This window comes from Oreochromis aureus, linkage group 18 (assembly GCF_013358895.1).
Source record: "Oreochromis aureus strain Israel breed Guangdong linkage group 18, ZZ_aureus, whole genome shotgun sequence".
NCBI classification, from domain to species: domain Eukaryota; kingdom Metazoa; phylum Chordata; class Actinopteri; order Cichliformes; family Cichlidae; genus Oreochromis; species Oreochromis aureus.
The window spans coordinates 29,859,006-29,881,322 of record NC_052959.1 but is presented as its reverse complement, the minus strand read 5'-3'; the positions used below and the strand labels follow the sequence as shown (position 1 = coordinate 29,881,322).

The following is a 22,317-nucleotide window of genomic DNA, read 5'->3' as shown; positions in this document are numbered from 1 at the left end:
AAATATTAGGTGGGCGGGGCTTCTGATGCCACAGCCACATGCCTGAGATGAAATGAAGCATTCAGAGCAGCCTGAAGCATGACTTTTTGGCTCACACGAATTTCTCACACACATGCTGGTCTTATTATTTAAAGCCTCAGCATGAGCATCCACAGCTGTATATGTGTAACTATGGTAACGAAAGAGGAGGAAAAAGGATTTGCAACATGCAAATCGTGGAAGCTGGATTTCCATAGGGAGGTTTAATGACAACAACAACAACAAAAACAACAGCCACAACAATGAGAGGTAAAGGTACAGGCTGTTCTCACCCTCTCCTTCATACGCTGGACAATGAAGCGCAGGTATTTACACATCTCCTGTTTGTTTAAGTTCTTCTTTTTACTTCCCTGATGATGTGCAGAAAGAAAGAAAAAAGAGACAGACATTACATCACAGCAGGAAGTGTTCTGACACTATAATAGAAATAAATTTCAATATCAAGTCATTATGGCCCCTGGCAGCTGGTTAGAAAGGCAATATCCTGAAATATTAAAAGATAAAAATCCTGTTAGAGAGGAACAGAAAGCGACAGCGTGGGACAGAAACGGATCTATGTGTGAAAAAAAAGACTAAGACTGTAGCATCATCTGTTTGTAAAGACCAGCCTTATTCTTGATCATCAAACAGCCCAGAATCTGTTCACTTTCTCACAAACATGCTTGTACTCTTCGAGCACCCACCCTACAGACGACGCACTGCCAGGGAGATCCTCCATCTCTGGGCTTGCACTCGTCCGACAGACACTTGAGATGATAGACTCGGAAGCAGTTGTCACATGTGAGGACGTCGCCCGGTAGGTGACACTCGAAGCAGTACCAGTCGTGGCTCTCCGTTCTCCCAGTCCTGCAGGGAAGACACAGCAAAGCACAAGTTTGGGTGACCCCCCCCCTCCAACCCGCCAACCACAGCAGGGGAGGAAATTATTATTTTTTTTCTATCCTCCATCCTTGATTAAAGCTAGCTCACTAGGATGTCAAGCAACAGAGCAGAGAGACCAGTTAATTCCTGAAGTGTCAGGATTTGCCCCACTGAGAAGCATCAACCTGTTTACTCAGCACTGACGAGTAAGGACCATCGAAAGCCTCAACTATATTGATGTCCTCGTGATCAACATGTCTATATGGATCCTGTTTGTCTTTTTCCTGATTTGATGTGTGCAATGTGACTCGCCTTTGATTTTATGTTTAATTTTTTAAAGTTACTGCTAGAGGACACAGGGGAGACAGGTTAGATCAAAACCCTAAGAACAAAAACTGACTGGTAACCTACAGGTAACATAGTCTGCTGCTTTTTTGCTGCTAATGTTCAGATATGTCTAGAAAATATATGTAAATAGATTCAAGCACATGTGGCTGAATAGCTGGTGGTATGATTGTTATATTAGGAACACTCGCTTCCCGAGTGCATTGCAGCAGAAACTTTAAAATACATCATTTCATTGAAATTCTACGGGAATCCTCTATAAATGCAAATTGACCAAACTTCCTCACACAGCATGGAAAAAAACTTTTCATCCTGAATCTGATTATGGAGACACACTCTGTGCATCAGCAGTGAAGTCATTTAGCCAAAAAAAGCTAATTTGGACAAATAACACTGTCCTTGTGATAGCTGAGTAAAAAGGTCAATGATTCAAAGTGTGAATCAGCAAGATCATCTGGGTGGAAATCTAAGCGAGGGAAATATCTTTCCTCCCAGAAAATATGTTAAGCTGCTTTTCAGAAAGAGCCCTTCAAGTCTTTTTTCCTCTTTTGTGGATATAAAAGAATGAAAAAGAAAGAAAGAGTGGTTGTGCTGAGTTCCTACAAGGTGTGAATGTGGTGAATGGTCTGAGTGATGAAGACTACGACGAGAGGGGATCATTCAATTGTTCCTAGATAAACGCAAACAGGGAAGCACCAAGGCAAAAATGCAGTTTGATCTATAGATCAATGCAGCTGTTGAACAACTACAAAGAGGCTTCACAAATGCTAATATCAAAGTGGTGAAGGTTTATTTGTTGTACTTAAATTATAAATTAATTATTTTTGTCGACCTTTCCTTTTCAAAACTTTTGTTTTAATCACTTTTTTTTGTGGTTTGCTAAATTTTAATGAATGCCTGCTACTTCTCTCGGCAATTACTGGCTAGCCTTGGGGCCGGGCATCAATCCTCATTAGTTGGTTACAGACCACAAACGTGTTTAAATTTCTGTAATGCTCTGTAATCTTGTTTCTTATGCAAATGTGCAACATTTAACCTTTATTTACATTTCCCTGCGAGGGACTTTAAGTAGGACTGCGCAATACAGCTATTGCCATATAATTCAGCCATATTATTGTAACAGCCAACACCCAGCCGACCCTCCTATATTCCCTGCTAAAAGTAACACACAGTCAAGTCTGGCAATTTGTAACCGGTGACACAGTTTGCACAAAGATGGTGCAACAGATCAGAAATGAAATGATCAAGACGACAGATTCTCAGCTTTAGCTCAAAAGTCTGAAAATAAAAAATACTGCGTTAACCACTGAGGGCGATTTTATTTTTCATATGATAACTTGAGGAAGTTGAGAAGCCCCTGCTACGTCACCAGAAAGGAGTTTCCTCCTGCTTTTATTTAACTATAATTAAAAGTTGTGTTCATAGAGAGCAGCCTGTGAATGGATGGTGTGCAGGATGTATCCGTGGCATTCTTTCATCCTAATACAAACAGAGTCACCACGTGGCCGGGTTTTTTGTGGTCCTTTGCATTCAGCAGGTCAACTGAGTTGCACCGAGACGGGAAGTATAAAGCACTAGAAATTCACGTACTTATCAGCCTGTCAAGAGTCCAACTCCTCCCACTCACAGCCTTGCCGACACAGTGGGTCCAGCATGAGTCGTGACTGAGTGCAGCTCAAAAAAAGGAAACCCAAAAAAATAAAAACAGCATTTCTGTTTCTCTTGATTTCTTCTCCATGTGCTGCTGTAGTTTAGGTTTTGAGGGGGGTGAAGCACACTGGTTTCAGCTAATAACTGCAGCCATGACAAAGTAGTCGAGAGTTTCTGATGACGTCTGTTTTCCTTCTGCTTGCTCAACACTGAAGAAAATCTTTTTAATGCATTTTCCTAAATAATCCTGACAAGTCTTTAAACAAACGATGGTAACAAGAATCCTAAGTGCAGAAGTGTGACCTGCTGCTTCATATGGGGGACCCGCAGGACAAAAAAGGCTTTTCTCATTTCTCCAATTTTTTAATTTTTTTTAAAGCATCTCTGCCGGACCTTCAAATGTATCTCACTGCATCATCTCTAAGTATATCCTAATCCCCAAAACTCATCTGTAGGAGCGAGGGAAGCAAAACGACAGAAGGCCCGCTGAAGGAGTTACGACTGAGGATGAACATCCTTTGTGGAAATCTTTCTACTGCTGAAGTTTAAAACAAATATATTAATGTTGGAAGAAGACTTTATGAATAAGCTGTTCTAGTTATTGGCGATTTTTATGTTTAACTGCTTGATCAAGCAAGTAAATACTGTTCTCCATCTGTAACTGTAAACAAGAATGTATATCAACTAGCTGAAAAACAAACAAATGAGCCTTAATGTTATGTCATACATCATTTTTAATTGATGTTTAAAATAAGGCTCCAAATCGAGATGATGTCGTATTGCCTCAAACTTGAATGAAATAAGGAACTGAGGATGTATAAACTCAAAGGAGACGAGGAAAGACGAAGTCAGAAAGTGATCTTCAGAGACTTTACTGACATCCTTTTTTTTTTTTTAAAGATTATGTAATCAGCTATTAAATTATTACAAATTCCAAAATTTATATTCATTTCAGTTTCTCAAAATTTAATTGCTGTTTTTATGATTTTATTCATTAAAAAAAATCTACATGAACAAATCTGTTGGCGTGTTTAACAGGGCTGAAAATAAATTCAATCATTAATCGAAAAATTCTTTAAAGAACAAAAAAAAAAATGTAAGAATGTAAAAAAAAAAAAGAAAAAAGTGAAAAATAACAATGGAAAAAAACCCGCATAATTTCTAATTAACCCCTTGAATTAAAGCTGAGAGTCCACCGTCTATCACCTCTCGGTTGCTTCACTTTAAACCCACAGTGGAAATGCACAGATTTTTATAAAAACTGCGTCCTCGTCTTCAAATTCATACCGCGTGTCTATGTTGCCATTTCAGGCACATACAGTATCACACCATATGTAGGAGTGATGGTGACCACATAGTTTCATCCAAAGTTTATCTGGGAACAAAATGAGCTCCCATGAAGTACAACCTCAAAGGTTCCCAGCTGAACGAACTGAAGGAGGGTTCAAAATTTAAGTCCGCGTAGATGTAAACACACTCTAAAAGTCCACGCACCGATTCGTCAAAGGACTTCTAAAGCATAATAGTCTCTTCACCCACACAAACACTTGAAAAACAGAGAGATGGTGCTTGTGTTCTGCTGAGTGTCAAGAGCCACTTCACTATTGTTGGACTGTCTGATGAAAGACAAGTGGCTGACTTCAAAAAGCCGGAGCTCTGTGAGCCAAGGACACGACGTCTGTGGTTTCAGCAAAGTGACTTTTAACAGAAGTGCGGACAGATTTGGGCCCTAGCACAATAGATATTATTACAATAACAACGTTTGAATACCGACTCGGCAACACCAACACAAAGATAGATACGACTATAAAACTGTGCTCACCCAAAGTTCAAAACTCAAAGGAAAAAGCTTCTTATGGGTTCAAATCACAGACTTCTCTTAACCGTGAAGCGCTTCTTTGCCTTTTGGAGGGAGAAATGTGCCCCGACTATAAGCTGCCAAGGCGAGGGCTTTGAGACAGATAGAGGAAGAACCGAGGCAGTGAGAGTTGGCTGCCTTTAGCTTTACTCTGGTTAACAGCTCTGTACTGTCAGTGTCAAGCTGGGACACTCCAGAGAGCCGGGCAAGGTCGAGCAGCAGGGCTAGCATGCCTTATTGTGACCCACAAAAAACAACTCCAGGATTCATCTCCACTATAAGGCTTTACTCCCAGCCTACAAACACAGATCTATCAGTACAGCACTATCAGTGGGCATTTTTGTTTGCCATTGAGCAGTGCCACCATTACTGCAATGGGAAGTTGTAGCTATGGTTTGTACTGCTGCCTGATGATAGTGACAACTGAATAGGTAGTTACAAAGTTGGGTAGAAACCCCCGACAAAGGTTTGCACTGCTGATGGGGGTTTTTTTGTTGGGTTTTTTTGGGGGTTGCCGCAGTTAAAGCAACTAACACAATAATGAGCTAACTGAGATGATTTATCTCCATTTCAGCGCCTCAGAGGATCAAAGCCTGCTAACTCTGGTTAGCTAAGCAGTGGCTTTTGTTACATATGTTACCATGTTAAGCTAGCCCGCATCAAACTCAGTCAAGCTCAATAAGAATATCTGTGAATGAAAAATGTCTGTGTTGCTATGACGAACAAAGTCCTTTCTGTTAGCATTTCTGATCCACTTCCTTCAAATGCCCCGGCTCTCTGCAGGCCCAAGTAAAATAGTGCTTCTCTCTGAAAATAAACAAGTTTAAGTTTTTCAGTTTTTCCAACGATCAGTTTGGAACCTATGTTTATAGCGTGCAGACGTTTTAAACCTTGCTAGGGAGCCAACATAGCAATAATGGCTACTTGCTCGCGTAAGTAATTCAAATCTCACAAATCAACATATTTAATAGCACTGACACATCAAATATTAAATCTAATCCTTCTATAAGGTTATTCTACTGTTCACTTCAAGTTGTTTGTTAAAATCTTTGATGGTAAAACATTTTATCTTGACACATCATTAAATAGCCTCTCTTTTGGTGTCAAGTGTTTCATTTCCTGTGTGTATTAATTGTATGTGAGATGGCCCACCCTTAAGCAGCATGGGAACCCCTGCACTCAGTGATGTTAGTTACAGTGTTTATGCACAGTAAAGAAACTCATCAAAGAGCATATCCACTCAGAGGCCTGTAGAGCTTTTAATAAAGTTTCAAAAACAAAGGAAAATCGCTCGGGAGGATCTAAAGAATGAAAACAGTGTTTGAGCAGCGAAACTCACTGAACAATGTCAAAATAATGGGTTAGTAGCTGCAATGAAATAATGTGCATGTAGACTCTCTTTTACAGTGTCTAACTACTGTCAAAGTGCATCAATACATCACATCATGTTCATTACCATGCATCAAATGAGTAGATTTAAGTCAGTTTAATAACCAAACTTTCAATAATCAACAACCATTTAGGGGACGTTTAATAAAATTGACCCTGGAAGATCAGGTGAACCTGGATTTAATCCAGCCTGGCTTGAGGGAATGCTTTTAAAACTCAACTTTGTTCGTTAGTTTTTTTTAAAGAACTTTGTTGTGCTATTTTTGAAAGTTATGTTGTTGTGCAAATGCCATGGTTATCTGTTAGAGGACCAAATAATCTTGAGGTCAACCAGAGGACACGGCTCACGCCAGCTGGACTGAATCCAAGCACCTGCAGTGGGAGAACTGGCCTCCATCTAGGCCCTGCTTCAGAGTGCTGCTCACATTCAAACTCTGGTCTGTCCGCTGCGTGATTACTAACCTGAAAGAACCAGTCGGCCGTGTTATTAGCAGCAGGCACGGAGGAAACTAAAGAGCACAACCACACAAACCATAATCACCCAGCTCCCCTCCCACCCTCCACTGTTTCATCAATTGAAAATGAAGGAAAAAAAACAGAAAAAGAAAATAAGCATGCCAGACAGAAGTTAAGACCACAGCAGAGCACACCGTTCTTAGAAGAACTACAACTACCAAGACCAAAATACTACAAACTCACAAATGCTTGCTACCAACCTGCGGCTATGCTAGCATTGCTTGTCATCTCACATGAGAATCTGATTAAGTTTAAACACAAATTGCTTTTCAAGCCACAACTTGATATTTGAGTATGTTTGGCTGTGTTGTTTTTTTTGTTTGTTTTTTTTTAAACACCAGGAGACTTTGTGTTATCAAAATCAAGCAACAACACACCTGTAGATAAGTAGCAAGCACATATTTCATAAAGATCACTGATCACTTCCGCAAGAAATTTGGTCACATACACACAGCGCTGCAACGGACTTTCATGAAGCTTTTCACAGCATAACAATGACAGCATGTAATGTCTGGCAGTGCGATTACTGCTGAACTCTAGGCCAGCAAGCAGTGATTTTCAAATGGAGACTGGATGCATAAATTCATTTACGGTGCAGCAAGTGGACTCAGTCAAAAGCAATGCACAAAGACTGGATTTCTTGCCTTCAATCTCATTTTAAACGGCTTTCAACTTTCGCACCAACCAGATCATACTGTATGCTGTTTAGCTTTTCTGCAGCCTGCTTAAAAAGATTCACTCAAATCCCCGACTGCACTGCGTGTGGCAGAACTGATTTCTCACAGAATGATGTTAGTTGAGGAGGGGAAAATGAGGGGAGCAAATGGAGAACAAACCCTGGATTTGAAAATAACGATGCAGCCCTTACCTTGCTTCCCTCGGCTTTTGGATCCTGTGATTGCAAGTGATTCAGAGAGTAGTGTTTAAAAGTCCTTCTGCTAAAATAACCTGGGCTCCACTGGAGCCTCAGTGTCACGTCCCTTAGAGACCCATGCCTTTCTCCAATCACAAAGGTATTCTGTGATGACCCACAACATATAAAGAGCCAAATCTAGCAAGCTTTCTATGGTTTCCATGACTCTTCTCTGCAATCATAACAAATAAACCTGTTCTATAAAATCTGAAGTCAGTGTGAACTGTTACGTGAGGACGTGGAAGTTACAGTCGTTTTAGAAAGAGCAGAAGACTTATTTTCCTATTATATCAAATCAAATCACAGATTTGTGTTGTTCCTGCATTATGTTTCACTGTAGCTCACTCATGACTGATGATGCTAATGTTGTTTAATAGGTAAAGTGTGACATTGATACAGCCAGTTTTAGTACCCTAAAGAAAAAAAAACAGCAGGATTAAAACAGCCACAAAATACTTTTTTTCCACTTGCACTTGCAAAGTAATGCACACCACAGCCTTTTGAAATACAGATGGAAAAATACACAAAGGTTCTCCCCAGGCAGTGATAACCTGAAATAGTGCACTCTGCACAGATACTGTGACAGACTGACTGTAAGAATCACGACACCACAAATACTTCCTCACTACTAACTGGGGAAATAAAACAAGTGTTGCAAATTTCAAAAGAAGAATATCAATAAAACTGCACAACAGATGGCTTCCTTCTCAAGGCAAACGACAGCAGAAGCTGATGAAGTATTTTCTGCACATGCACGCTGAGCGATAATTATTGAAGCCTTGTATTAGTCTGAAATACCACTCCTTCCTACCCACCTACCTCTGCTGTTTGGCACTTAGTGCTTAAGAGAGTGCCTGTATATCATCTGTGAACATAGTAAAACACGTACTGTGTGCATGCTGTAACTTCATTACTAAAAACCAGCAAATATTTTCATTATAGACAATGGTTTTAATAGGTTTTATAGGATTATTGAGATTGAGCTAAAACACAGGACTAAAAATGATCAGTAAGGAAACAACACATTCTGCCAACTCTTACAGGCTGGTAAAAAGTGTCAGCTATCAGTCAGATCAACACTCAGCTGTGCAGACCCAACTACTACTTTCTATTTGTGGCCATTAACACAAAACTCAGACATTAAATTCACAACTGCTTGTGGACTTGATAAATTGTAGTGGGCTCACCATCTCATCCCCAGGCAGCCAGTATCCCTCTTGCTCGATTCCGGCCTTGGAGCCCTTGCAGCCAACAGTCAGGGTCTCCACCACCAGGCCGTCCTTCACAGCCAGGCTCAACTGTCTGGCGGTTTCCTTCGGATGCATGCCAAACACACGGCTCAGGTACCTGCATGGTCGGAAGTGGAGATGTAATTGAGAAAAATCAGAGGCAGCTGTGCTAATGACAGCCATTTTTCCATGCTGGCTAAAGATGAACATTTAAAACCTGAGGCAGGCGGAAAACACAGAAGAAACATACTTGGATTAAAACTGCTGGGTGGGATAAGGATCAACACCTTTTCTCACCCTTTAAACCAGCTCTAATACGTGTACACATCCGTTGGAGAAGCTGCAATTTTCCACCATGTTTAAATTAGCCGTCTCACTGTTTTGTAATTTTCCATCAACAAAACCCCAGAGCTACATAAATTAATTTACAATCTTCAGAAAACAGATTAGGGATACATGTGGTATTTAAAATTACAAGCAGAGGAGGACTTTTTCATCAATTTCCCCTCTCACGAGCTTACATTTACAAAGCTGATTCCTGCAGCTGCTTGCTGATTGGTAGGACAATTCTCCGAGCAAGGTCATGCATCGTCTACTGGGGCAGTCAGCCAACAGACAGACCACGGGATTTCCTCCAGAAAAAGTTGTTTGGCTGGCATAGGCCCAGGGGTGGGGGTAGATAGTGAATACAAGTCAGAGAGTATTACCAAAGGATCTGGAATCAATGTACGAGGGTACCCTGACCAGGATAGCGGAAGCTCTACTGACTACATGACATTTCTATTTCTATCTTTCTCTCTCTACACTATCGTCCTCCAAACCGCAGCGCTTAAAAATTAACAGCTTTTTTCCTGTTGAGTTCACCGATTTTTAATCTCAAATTGCATCAAATGTATGCTGTTGCAGGATGACAAGTTAAAGGTTTTTGTCCAACTTAAATCTGTTCTAATATATTCTTCTTCTGGTAATTTATTCAGCTCCTTTACGCCCTTTTGACTTCAGTCATTTTGTCAATTAAAATGTCAGATTACAGTTTTTAAACAGTTTTGACTCATTTGTGACATAAATGAGTCAAAACAGAAGGTAACATCGAAACATAAATTAGCCAGCAAACATTCACAATTAAAAAGATGGAATCATCTAATGCTTGGCGGTTTGACATAAAGCACAAAACTGTCGTCAAATTAACAAAATAGTTGCAGATTAAGAGATCTCATCCACAAATCATTCCAGCTCTGGACCCTCCGGCTTTGCTGATCTGTGACTAGTCACACCTGGATTTAATTACCAGCCCATTCCAGTGTACGTATGCATCTTGTTTGCTTAAGTTGGCAAACAAACCAAGATGGATTTTATATAAAGATTTTACAGCAATTAAAGACACCAAAAGCAAAGAATTCAAATGAATGCATCTTTTGTTTTTTGTTTTTTATTTTAACGGATACAACTGTTAATTTGCAAGATTGGATCAATAGAATAAAAACAAATTTTTATAAATTTAACAGTAACCCATATTTTGGGTATTTAATGTTAGCAGTTAGGTTGGTTAATATATAACTGACTGATTCTGAGCCCCCTGATAGGCTGGTTAAAGATTAGCCTCTGCCTCACCAACTTTGTTCTCCTTCTACATCACCCATCACCTTTATAGCCACAAAGCCGACATGGTGAAATTAAGCTGCAGCAGGGCTGTAAAGAGAGGGGAGGTTGTACAGGAAAGCTGGTGCTATCCGTTGCATGCCAGTGCTTGCCGTTACCATGACAACACCTGTTCGCAGCCAGTATTCATTTGGCAAGCTGCCAGGTCCCAAGGTGCTCGCCAACTTGCTGAAAAGAGATGTGCCAAGTGTTTCATTGAGTCTGTGCTCCATCCGCCAACTGAAAGGAATGACTGATCAGCAAGGTCTGCTCTGGGTGATTTGTCATCAATTTGCATAGTCTGAACAATGTGAAATTCTCGCAGCAGATAAAAACCAAGATGGTTAAAGCGTCGTGACCCCAACCTGCTGCAGATTCAAGGTTTCTACAGCAGGAGCGAAGCAATTAGAGGGAGGGCTGACCTCATGGCGAGAATGGCAATGAGCGAGCAGCAGCTGGAGTCTGTCAGAACTTAGCAGCTGCCAATCAAGGTATTGATCCATGTCTGGTTTGCCTTCGAGTATAAACAGGGTCCAACACAACACCCAAAGCGTTGCCTTTGCAGCTTGAGGAAACAAACTGTAAAATAAAAACAATGCCAGACTAGGGGTGTGCAATATCAACCGGGACTCACACCTTAGTCGATTATACAAAACCAACTAGATTAATGTCACAACAAAGGACCCTACTAGACAGTTATCAGAAATAATAGCAACTTAAACTAATTGTTCATGTTTTACTGATGTTCAACAGATGTTTACTCTTGGTTTTAAGACTTTTAGAGCAGAGACCCATCTGCCCTGGCAGACAGCAGCTGCATCCTTCCCTCTCTGGAAAAATAAGATGTATGACAGCCATCTGAACCAGAACGATTTTACACAGCCTTGATCTAGAAAACGACCCGCTCTATTTACGCTTCGTCAGAGTCAACCGCCATACAACCACTCACCTAAACGGCGCATAAGCACTTTCCCCACAGGTGTGTGAATATTCACCCTGAAGGCTGACGGTGGCACCCATACAGTTTATGATACTAGCCGCACTCTATAAACCACACTTCTCTTTCTCTGTGCCATTTTATCCTTGGGACAGAGTCAGTGTTGGGATTGGTATTCAAAGAAATTAATGTATTACACATGACCTGTTACTTATAAAAAAAAAAAAAAAAAGTACTGTATTTTACGGACCGTAGGCGCACTGTCAATGAAGAGGTGTTTTTTCATACATAAGGCGCATTAAGCAAAACAAAACAGTCAGATAAGTCAAACTTTACTCAACTCATTCTTCTTGCTTCCTCCACTTCTGTACCATTGATTCATTAATGTTGAATTCTCTTGCAGCTGCTCTATTCCCATGTTGTTGCAGTATATTAATGACTAACCTCGTATTGTGGATGGATTGTCTCAGTTGTTCTCCTGACTGAAGTTTGGTCTCTTTACAGCATCCTGCCATGCGATTGCATTTGGCCCTTATCATCGGGAACCCTCACGTTAACTTTTATCGAGTGGAAAAAAAGTTAGCGTTCATCCTCCAGCTTCATTGTGTTTATATTATGCTAACATAGCTGTGTCGTTAGCGATCACATAGCACATCATTATATACCAGCTAGCCCAACTTCAGTAACCCTACAAACATCACTGCTGTTTAGTTTTCTGTCTTCATTTATGATGGCAGTGATAGCGGTGATGTACGTTTGAATTTTTCCTGAAATCTCTCAGTCAGAACATGTTTAGGTGGAAACTAGCGAGCTAACTTCCTGCTAACTTTTAACTCCGTTAAATTTCATAAATTCTGTTTTCATGGATGCCTGGATGTTAAACTTGATTGTTACACCTGGTAGAACAGCCACGCTGATCATTTTATTAAAGATCAAAGAATTTAGACAGTTTTTAAATGAGTGCACAGAGTCCACCTCGCACTCAGTTCACTGAGTGAATGGGTTAAATGCAGAGAGGAATGTCCCCACGGAGATCAATAAAGTATTCATTAGAAATAGTTATTTTTTCTTGAAAATATGGCTGTATAAAGAGATGCTCAGTGACTTAACTAAAGCAGGTGGTAGCAGACACGCCCCACTCAGATAAGCGCCTGTTACACCCTGAAACACAACACTGAAACCAGCACTGAAACTAAAGCCATACACAACTGAGGATATAGACAGAAGCAACACAGACTTTAACCATAGTAAATAAGCACATCAATTCCAGTGTACACCACATTAAGAACATTTTCACGGCTTTATGACCTAAGTGAGAAACACAAAGGCACTAAACTCTGCTCTCAAAACTGGTTTGTCACAGAACATGGAAGCTGCTTGTCTACCACTGCCCTGATTAGTCAGTGTTAATATATAACTTGTTTTTAGTGAATCAGTTAAGACTTGGACCAACATGTTAAAACAGCAAAGCCAGTGAGAAGTCAACAGGCTTTTATATTTATTGTATTATTTCCACAAATCAAACTTTAGAAACTTCTGCCACACATACATTTTGAAAGTTTAAAGATATATGTAAGGTATAGTTAAAAGTAAACTTTGATTTATTACTCATTGTTGAAGCAGAGGTCTGTCTCGCTCTCTGCAGACAGAGCTGCCTGACTCACAGCGTAATAAGCAGATACCACACAGCTTTAGAGTAGAAATCTTTTATGTAACACATGAAAATAAAAAAACTATAATGATTAAAAACTAAATGCTGCAGTCCTAATAGACATCAAACTAGACGTGAATCTATTACAATAATAACCGATTAGTCCACCTATCCCTGAATGATGCAGTTGTTCACAAAGCAAAAACACGAAGGAGGCTCTTGGATGTCACGGTTTAAAAATAATTGTTTTAAGAACATCATCTTGGTCTAGGCAGTTTTCACTGTTTACATTTTGAAACTGATTAAACCAAAACACATAATTACAGCTTGTAGCTGTAGATCAAAGTGATTACAGGTATGAGGTATTTAATTTTGGGTACATTTAAAATGAATTCAAAAACAAACATGAAGAACAATCCCTCAAGAGCATGCCACAAGGATAAATGGTGCTCATTTGAATACGATAACAAGCCAAAGGCAACATTAACGACAACTGCACAAAAGCATCTGTTATGTTGCTGATAATTATTTTGCCACAAACAACAATCAAAAAAATCGGAACACTTGTGTTGAGCATTTCGATGCTTTTCTGTTGCATAATATTTGGTAGTGAAAAAAAGAGTAAAGTTCTTACATTTGACAACACGTTCACTGTTTTCTACCACTTGGAATAAAGGAACAAGCAAACAAATTACTGACAATGATGATGTGCAGTTTCAGACCTACAAAAATAAAAATAAGTAATGAAATTTGAGAGTTTATCTAGATTAGGATTCATGAAGTAGGAAGAGTTTTTCTAAGAGCTTCAAATATCGGTCACCCTGGAATATCAAAGAACCAAACCAGACAAATGGTTCAAACAGCTCACCATATCGACATAAAGGTAGTTCGAGCGATGACATGTTAGCACAGTGATGACCTCAGGGGATAAAATGTCTTCACACTCTGCTTTTAATGACCTAAAACACTGACTGGGGAGCTGATGGTTCCTTTGTTCATTGTTCAAAGACACATGAGCGCCTACATGAAAGGTTTGAGGGCTCCTGGAGTTTCTAAAACTTGTTAAACTTAATTAAACAAATGAGATCTGAACGCCACATTAAACACATAAATAACATTACTATGTCTGTGTTATCAGCAGTGGACTTACTTTGAGATCCTGTCCATGTTTGCGATTTGTTTCTGGTTGCGTATGACCTCGATGGCCTCCCAGACATACTGGACGACCTTAGGGTCCGCCTGCCTCTTCTTCACCACACGTGACATGATTTCCTTATTCATGACAACTGTAAGAAACAAAGAAAAAAATACTGATCAGCACAGTTATTTTGCTTTTGTTTAATGAATGAAAAGAAACTTATCCAAAATACAAAGAGGCACACAGACTGCTCCATCATGGCAAAAATCATAATCACGAGTATAATAGAAAATAACTCTTATGCTGATTATTTAACATGATTATTCAATCATTTCACCAACATCATGCATTTATTGGTCTAGAAAAATGAATCTTTTTCAAGGGGACTTTATTGAATTTTAATATAACCTCGGAAACAAATATATTGGGGAGGGGCTTATAATGAAAATAAATGCAAGCTTTCAAGCCAACTGAAAATTTTAAACATGATTAACCAATGATAAACCTCAGAAGACTTAGGATTATTACAAATTACCAAATTCCAGTGATTGTGTTGTTTGTGACTGTAACACCTGTGGTAACTTCCTTAATACATGAGACATCCTGTCAGTGATTGGACAGCAGAAATAATACAGAAAGTAATATAAACAGTTGTCTCTATTTACCTCATGAGACAACGTGGTAGTACAGTCACATCACTGAATGAGAGCACATAAATTTCAGAATATTTTTCTAACCAAGTAAACTGGTCAGGTAAGCGATTTAACTAATGAACTTGCATGTATTACGGTTTGGACAGTTATTTTAAATCTTCAACTATGATCAAAAGGTGAATGTAATGAATACACACAACTTTTTGTCATTAATGTACAAATTACATGCAGGTGTAAATCTATAATAAATTAATTAAATGTGAAACTTTTTATTTAGGCCTTGCTGACATTAAAACTAGTTAATCACCACAAAAGCAGCAAAGCACAAGTTTACATTTTGCACAAGCCTGATAGAGAGACAATGTTTTCTTTACAAATGGTTACATAGTTTCAGATCACGCAATAGTCAGCAGGGACATTGACAGATAACTAAAACCAAAGATTGTGCAGAATCCTGTGTGACTCTCCTTCAAGACATTACACAGGTGATTTATGATACTTGAGCCATCACCTCATACCTCGCAAATTTACCCAAGTATTCAGACCACATACCTCCTCCACAAAAACGTCACAAAAACCTGTGATAAAGGAAACGCTTCAAGTAACAGTAACAAGTGTCTGATGCTTATCCAAACTTCAGATTTTCATCAGCATAAACTGGACTATCAGGACAGACGTGTTACTTAGAAGAAAACATTGTTCCTCCTTGTATCTCATTTCAATGTTTAAGAGGAAAAGGTTTGTACCAACGTTTCAAAAACTAATAAAAAAAACAAAACTTTTGTTCTTCTTTCTAATCAAAGCTGAGACATGTGGCAGCTGTTTTTTTTATAAAAAACATGCTTATACTAGCATAAATCTATCTACCTAAAAATTTAAATACACCTTACAGTTACTTTAATTAAACCTGACTTTATTTTACAGTATCAACAAACATAACTGAAAGATAAAATATTCTGATCTTTGTTTTCCTGGAGGAATAAAAGCAAAATGCTTAGTAAGAAAGAGACCTATGCCAATGTGATTTGTTTAAAAGCACATGCAGTCACTATGTTACTTCAGTTTTTATGCAATTAATTTCTCCTGAAACGCAGTAAACTCTTCGAAAGGTTCTGAAAAATACCAGTTAGGTTGACTCCTTAAAATGGTGCACAGGCCTGGCCTACCCTAAATATCTTTAAAAATTCAAATCCAATTTTATGCGGTGCTCTTCTTAGCCATCCGTGAAACTTAAGATGTCACTTTCATAAACCACAGCCAAAAGCTAACCATAATACTACTCAAAGAATTTTAACATGAACGGAGATGCTCGGCTTTAGTGCACTTTGTGGTAGAAGAGGCTGAGACAGATGTCGACAGAGGATGTTTATTCTCACTCCTTTCTCATGAGAGAATGGACCGTGGTTTTATGTCGAAAGAACGTAAGAACAAGTCGCACATTTGTTGTTGGGAGCAAAACAGAAAAAAAAACACCTAAAAATAAATGTAGATTAGGCTAAAATCAGCACAAAATATACAAAAACATTGTCTGTGGCAATGCAGCGGTGCATATATCGGTCATGGTCAGAATGATATTAGGCGTGAGAGTCGGATGTAATGTTGTTTCCCCTACTGCTCTGAGTGTGGCTTCTTAAAAAACAGACCTGATGTTTTTAATATTGCAAAACCAGATCACATGAAGCACCTACTATATACACATCTGGAATCCACGAAATGATACTGGCAAGTGTTTCTACAACTTTACTTTATATTTATAAAAAAAAAAACCTGCCATTTAAATTAAATAAATAAATATAGCCTGTGATATTTACTGATATCAGTGGCCTGAGTTCATCTGTTTCCAGACAATTTTGCAAATAGTGTAATAAAGGGATTTAAAACCCGTTTCTTTGCTCTTTTTTTCCTCTGGCACAAAATGTTGCTAAAAAAACAACAACCACAAAATAAAACAAAGCAGTGTTGGAAAACGGATAAAATCAAAAAACTATCTGGATTTTACACCTTAGTTTGTGTTTGTGTAACACTGGCTTAAAAACAATTTGACACTTAAAGTGGCATATTTTTTTTTAAACAGTGAAGTTTCTTCTATGTTAAAGAGAAAAAAACTGTTTTTTGGTTTATGTGGATTCTGATAGTGAAACACATAAAGTGCAAATATTTTGACGTTCACATCCAAATACAGGGAACAGCAACCCAGCATCACACCATAGCTGAAGGCAAAACAAAATGAGGTGACACTGAGTAATGTGAGCTACCCTACTCTGTGTCAAGCGCAGTCGGTGTGAATGGGTGCCACCTGTGCAATGATGCCCTCGTTTCCTCCGTGCAGCCTGCGCCTCTCCTGAGAGATCACGCCGCGTGATGACAGGACGGGCGGCTCTGCACGCCGGCGTGCTCACACATCAATTAAGCAAGGTGTGCGACCCAGGAGCCCAATTAGCAGACAGCCAGCCCAGGCTGAGTGGGTTTCGTGGCTCCCGCGGTAAACAAAGACGACACACCACGCTACTGTTCCCTCACTAGAAACGCTGACAGCCCCACCTGACGTTACGCCAAGTAGACAATCATACCCACTGGTTAAAACGCCGATTAAATCCACTCTGACGGGCTTTCAGGTTTAAAGAGGGCAACGCTGTCTGAACATTTTAGCACGACTCTGCCATTTACCGTTAGCCCGCTAACAGCAAGCGGCTCCTAATAAAAGCTAGCGGAGGTTGCCCGGATAAAACTAATGCATTACCACACAGTGATTACAAAAACCCGCACATATAATATTTAATTTAAAGAACACACTTGTAACTTGTACCGTCAGCAACAAAGACAGCCGCGGCAGGCCACGGACACTGCAATTGAAGGAGCTCAATTTAGCCACTAGCAGGCTGGCTAATGTCCAACTCAAAGCTTGTCAGGACAAAAAGAGCCAGCTTTCCCCCCAATTAACTCAAACCAGCTCGGTTGCATTGTAGACTAAAAGAGAGATAAGCTAAATACCAGAAAAGCACATAACAATAATAGGTGATTGTCAGCCATGCGATCGCTGTGAGTTGATTTAATCAGCGAAGCTAGTAAACTATTACGCAGCTAGCGTTAGCTAAGGGGCAGCTAAAACATGCCAGGAAACATGGGGGAGATTCACAATCACGGCAGTAGACTGGGAGTAGCAGCACATACTGTGCTCGGTCGCCACAAACTAGGCTAACTTGTTACCTACTTGTTTATTTTGAAGGGCGCCATGTTCACAATCCTCCATCACGGGGACAGGAAAAGAAGCCACGGCTAAGCTAACGGCGTTAGCGCCTGTAGTTGCTGGCTAGCTAGCTGCAGTGTTGTCACACAGAGCCTGAGCCATTTTCTCCAGGATTAAAAAAATTAAAATAAAATAAAACTCACCTCCGCCTCCGTGTCACAAGCACACAGCGCTGCAGAAAATCCTTTAAGGATTGGTCTCGAGTCAGCTTACATCAGTAATTTTCGAGCTACTGGGGTCTGTTGGTGAAGGTCTGTGTCCAGCTTGGCTGAGAGGTAAACACGGGGCAGACGGAGCCGAGCGGAGCTGCGAAGCCACAGGGAGAACTCTAGTGGTGGAATCTGAATCACTGCAACCCCGTTAAACTGGAGCCAGCAGCCGAGAGGTTTCAGGGCATCTCCATGTCAAATCGATGTGCGTTGGGGAAGCTGACCTTCAAGGCTGCCTGTCAGACACGCTCTCTGAATCTTTAAAGGATTTTTTTCAAGGTATTAAAAAAAATCAAAAAGTTTGACAGTATAAAATGCAAGATTTTTTTCCACGACAAATAAATAAATAAATAAATAAATAAATGCCATATTAAAAAATAAATAGCGCGCTGGGACTACTCGAAAAACAAACAAAAAACACAATAAAAGAGGAAAGCTTGAAATTTGTAAAGTGGTAATAATTCAAAGCAAATTCCAAATTCTTCCGCTTTAATGAATTAATAGCTGACATTTAATTCATTTATCTAATGTCAGGCTGAATAAACATTTTTTGTCTGTATAATGACCTGAATTGCATGTTAAAGTAAACATTATATGCTATTATTATTATCATTCATTTATTTTAAATTTTCATTTCAAGATGAATGAAACAGTTGGGGGAGCTAGAGGACAAGGCAACTTATGTTCAAACCTTCAAACAAATTTTAATATAAGAAAAGATACCAAATTAAGTTTTTAAATTATTATTTCATTTACTGGGGGTGGGGGGGGGTATCCGCACTTACCTTGCCCTGCGAGGAAAAGTAATCTGATCCCTGTATTTAACCACATTTAAAAAAAAATATTTTAAGCAAATGCTTAATATTTTAAAGGATGAATTATTTGACTACTCTGTGAATATGTTATTGGACTTTTTTCTTTCTAGGTATATTTTAATGATCACTGATCTTTCATATTTTCGTATTTTAGTGTTGTTTTTGTCCAGGTCACCCTAGTAAATGACATTTTTAATCTTAATGTTTTTTTCCTGGTTAAATAAAGCTATTAGAAAAAAGATGAGAAGTTAAGTCATTGACATTTATCAGTCTGGAAAGGGTAAAAAATGCCATTTGGGTGTGGCTTTAGGTCTCCAGTAAGAGTCATTATAATCCACAAAAGAGAAATTTGGAACAGTGGTGAATTTTTTCAGAATTTGGTGGCCTGCTAAAGTTACTCAAACATTGCACCAGTGACTCATTCAGGAGGTCACAAAAGAACCCAGAACAACATCTAAAGACCTGCATGCCTCACTGGGGCTGCTTTGCAGCTTCAGGACCTGAATGGCTGTCATTGTTGGAACTGTGAATGCTCTCTACCAGAAAATCCTGAAGGAGAATGTCCGGCCATCAGTTTGTGCCCTGAAGCTCAAGTGCATGTAGGTTATGCAGCAGGGCAATGATCTGAAACACATCAGCAAGTCTAGCTCTGAATAGCGAAAAACGATTAAAACAACAATAAAATTCAAGTTTTGGAGCGTCCTAGTGAAAATTTGGATTAAATCAGATCAAGATGCTTTGCCACGATCCCAAACGTGCCATTCATGTTTGAAAAGCATCCAGTGTTTCTAAGATTAGAAAATTCTGTGAAGTTGCGTGGGCCAAAATTCTTTCAAAGTGACGAGAAAGAGTCATTGCCAGTTATCGTAAATGCTTAATTGCGGTTGTAACTGCCGAGGGTGGGTCAACCAGTTTCACAGAGAGTCAGGTATGTTTTGATGCAGAAATGTGGAGAAAGTGTGAGAGTGAGTACACAGGTTTGAATACACAGGTCTGTTTGTAAGGGATTAAAAGCTCTCAAGAAGTCTGATTATTTCTTTTATTTAAACTTCATTTGTTTTAGTACAACAGAAAGACTGTGGAGGTATGAAAGGACGACACGAGAGATCGCAATATTCCACTCCAACTTTAATCACTGCTTTCCACAACTGAACATAGAAAGCACCAAAACCTTCACGCCCTTACCCCCCCCACCCCCTCGCTGGCATGGAACGCACGCCACTGCCCATTCCTTCACAGATTTGAGAAGGCCTGTCCAAACAAAATTTTAAACTGACCAGTTTAACAGAAGCTCGGACCCCTGGATGAGTTAGAGCGTGTATCGAGTCAAAAACGCAGCTACGCCATGAAAAGGGAAACGTCACAGACAGGAGAGGACCGCCATCCTGCACTGGTCTGTCCTCCAGGCCTATCTGCGCAGATTTAAGCACAAGGATGTCTGGGTCACCACTCTGATCAGCAGCCATGGCGGAGTAGTCTATGCTGACATAAACTGGAGAAACCAGCGAGACAAACAGTCAGCCATGTGGTAGGGCTTAACAGCCACGTGCTTAACGTGCGCAGCAGGACAATGATCCGAAACACATCAGCAAGTCTACAAAATAAAGGCTTTGGAGTGTCCAAGTGAAAGTTTGGACTTAAATAAGATTGAGATGCTTTGGTGTGGATCATTTTTTGCATGCAGAATAGTAAAGTGAACTGGAATCGAATTCCTGTTTTGTGTGCACAAACTTGGTCAAATAAAGATGATTTTGATTCTGATTATATAGAATATCTGCAATAAGGAATATACATTCCTCCATGGTGAATGCAAAAGACTCATCACCAGTAACAGTGAATTCTTGATTACATTTTGTTGAATAGACATCAACCTATTATTAGGGTTTGAGGGTAATTATGTTTTGATATTTAAAAGTGGAGGAAATGAGTGTGAGGAGGTGCAAAGGTTTGAATACACAGGTGTATGTGTGTGTGTGTGAGATGTATGTGTGTGTGTGTGTGTGTGTGTGTGTGTGTGTGTGTGTGTGGGTAAGGATTACAAGCTCTCAAGAAGACTGATTATTTCTTTTGATTTAAGTTCCATTTGTTTCAGTATAATTTAAAACTAACAAAAAACAACAACATTTGGCAGAGATGAACATTTTTTTGACCTGATAAATGCATCCATCCATCCATCCATCCATCCATCTTCATCCGCTTTATCCGAGTCCTGAAGTGGGGGAGCAGCAAACAGAGAAGCCCAGACCTCCCTCTCCCAGCCACGGATCAGCTTATCCGGAGAACTTTTTGGTCCCAGGCCAGCCGAGAGCTGTTCTCTCCACGCGTGTCCTGGGTCTGTGTGAGGATGCGGTGGGACATGCCCAGAACACCTCACCCAGAGGCGATCCAGGAGGCATCTTGTCAGATGAGAACCACCTCAACTGGCTCCTTTCGTGTGGAGGTGCACAGGCGCTACTCTGAGCCTTCTTGGATCGGACCTGAATGTGGGAGAGGCCATGTCAGGTCTGAGGAGCTCATTTGGACGGTGGCCAAGATATTTGAAGGACTGCACCTCTCTCCACTGGAGCTCCATTGATGATAATGGGCTTGTAGTCTCTGTGCTGACTAAATTGAGAGTCCACCACCAGCTCCTTGGTCTTGCTCACGTTCAGACTGGAGGTGGTTGTCCTGGCACCACTGCAGCCGCAGCACCAATCTTCACTGTCGATCATCCGGCGCCCTTCTCCCATCACTGTTGGACATGGCACCCAAGATACTGTGAACTCAGCAAACTTGGGGCAGGTGTTCATCCCGACCCGGAGTGGGCACTTAAATAAGATTGAGATGCTCCGGGTGAGAACCATTTTTGCATCAGAATTTGGAGGTGCTGATCCTCATTCCCGCTGTTCACACTGTGCTGCGAAACTTGGTCAAATAAAGATGATTTTGACCTGATGATTCAACAGAAACATCATCCATAAAAAGCAGAGATGAGAATCTGAGGCCAACCGGCGAAATTCCTCCATGGCTGCGCTAAAGACTGTCCATCACCAGTAACAGTACGGTTTGAGGGCTGTTTTTGGCGGAGCCCATCACACAACCTGTTATTAGGTTTGAGGGTAATTATGTTTTGATATTGAAAACTGGAGAAACGGTTGTATAGAGAGTCGAAAGTTTTGAGCAATGGGCCAGGTGTGTGTGTGTGTGTGTGTGTGTGTGTGTGTGTGTGTGGACACGTGTGTGTGCCTGT

The 22,317-nt window shown here is 40.1% G+C and overlaps 1 protein-coding gene across 1 annotated transcript in view; it reads right to left on the bottom strand.

The window, feature by feature from the left end:
- The window catches only part of zmynd11 (zinc finger, MYND-type containing 11), a 34,340-nt gene extending 16,181 nt beyond the window's left edge, over window positions 1-18,159 (bottom strand). Inside the window, 6 exon segments of the mRNA XM_039602653.1 lie at window positions 312-389; window positions 723-875; window positions 877-885; window positions 8,759-8,918; window positions 14,177-14,312; window positions 18,029-18,159. Coding sequence (XP_039458587.1) covers window positions 312-389; window positions 723-875; window positions 877-885; window positions 8,759-8,918; window positions 14,177-14,307 — 531 coding nt within the window. The 5' untranslated portion in view covers window positions 14,308-14,312; window positions 18,029-18,159.
- Between the last annotated feature and the right edge of the window lie 4,158 nt (window positions 18,160-22,317).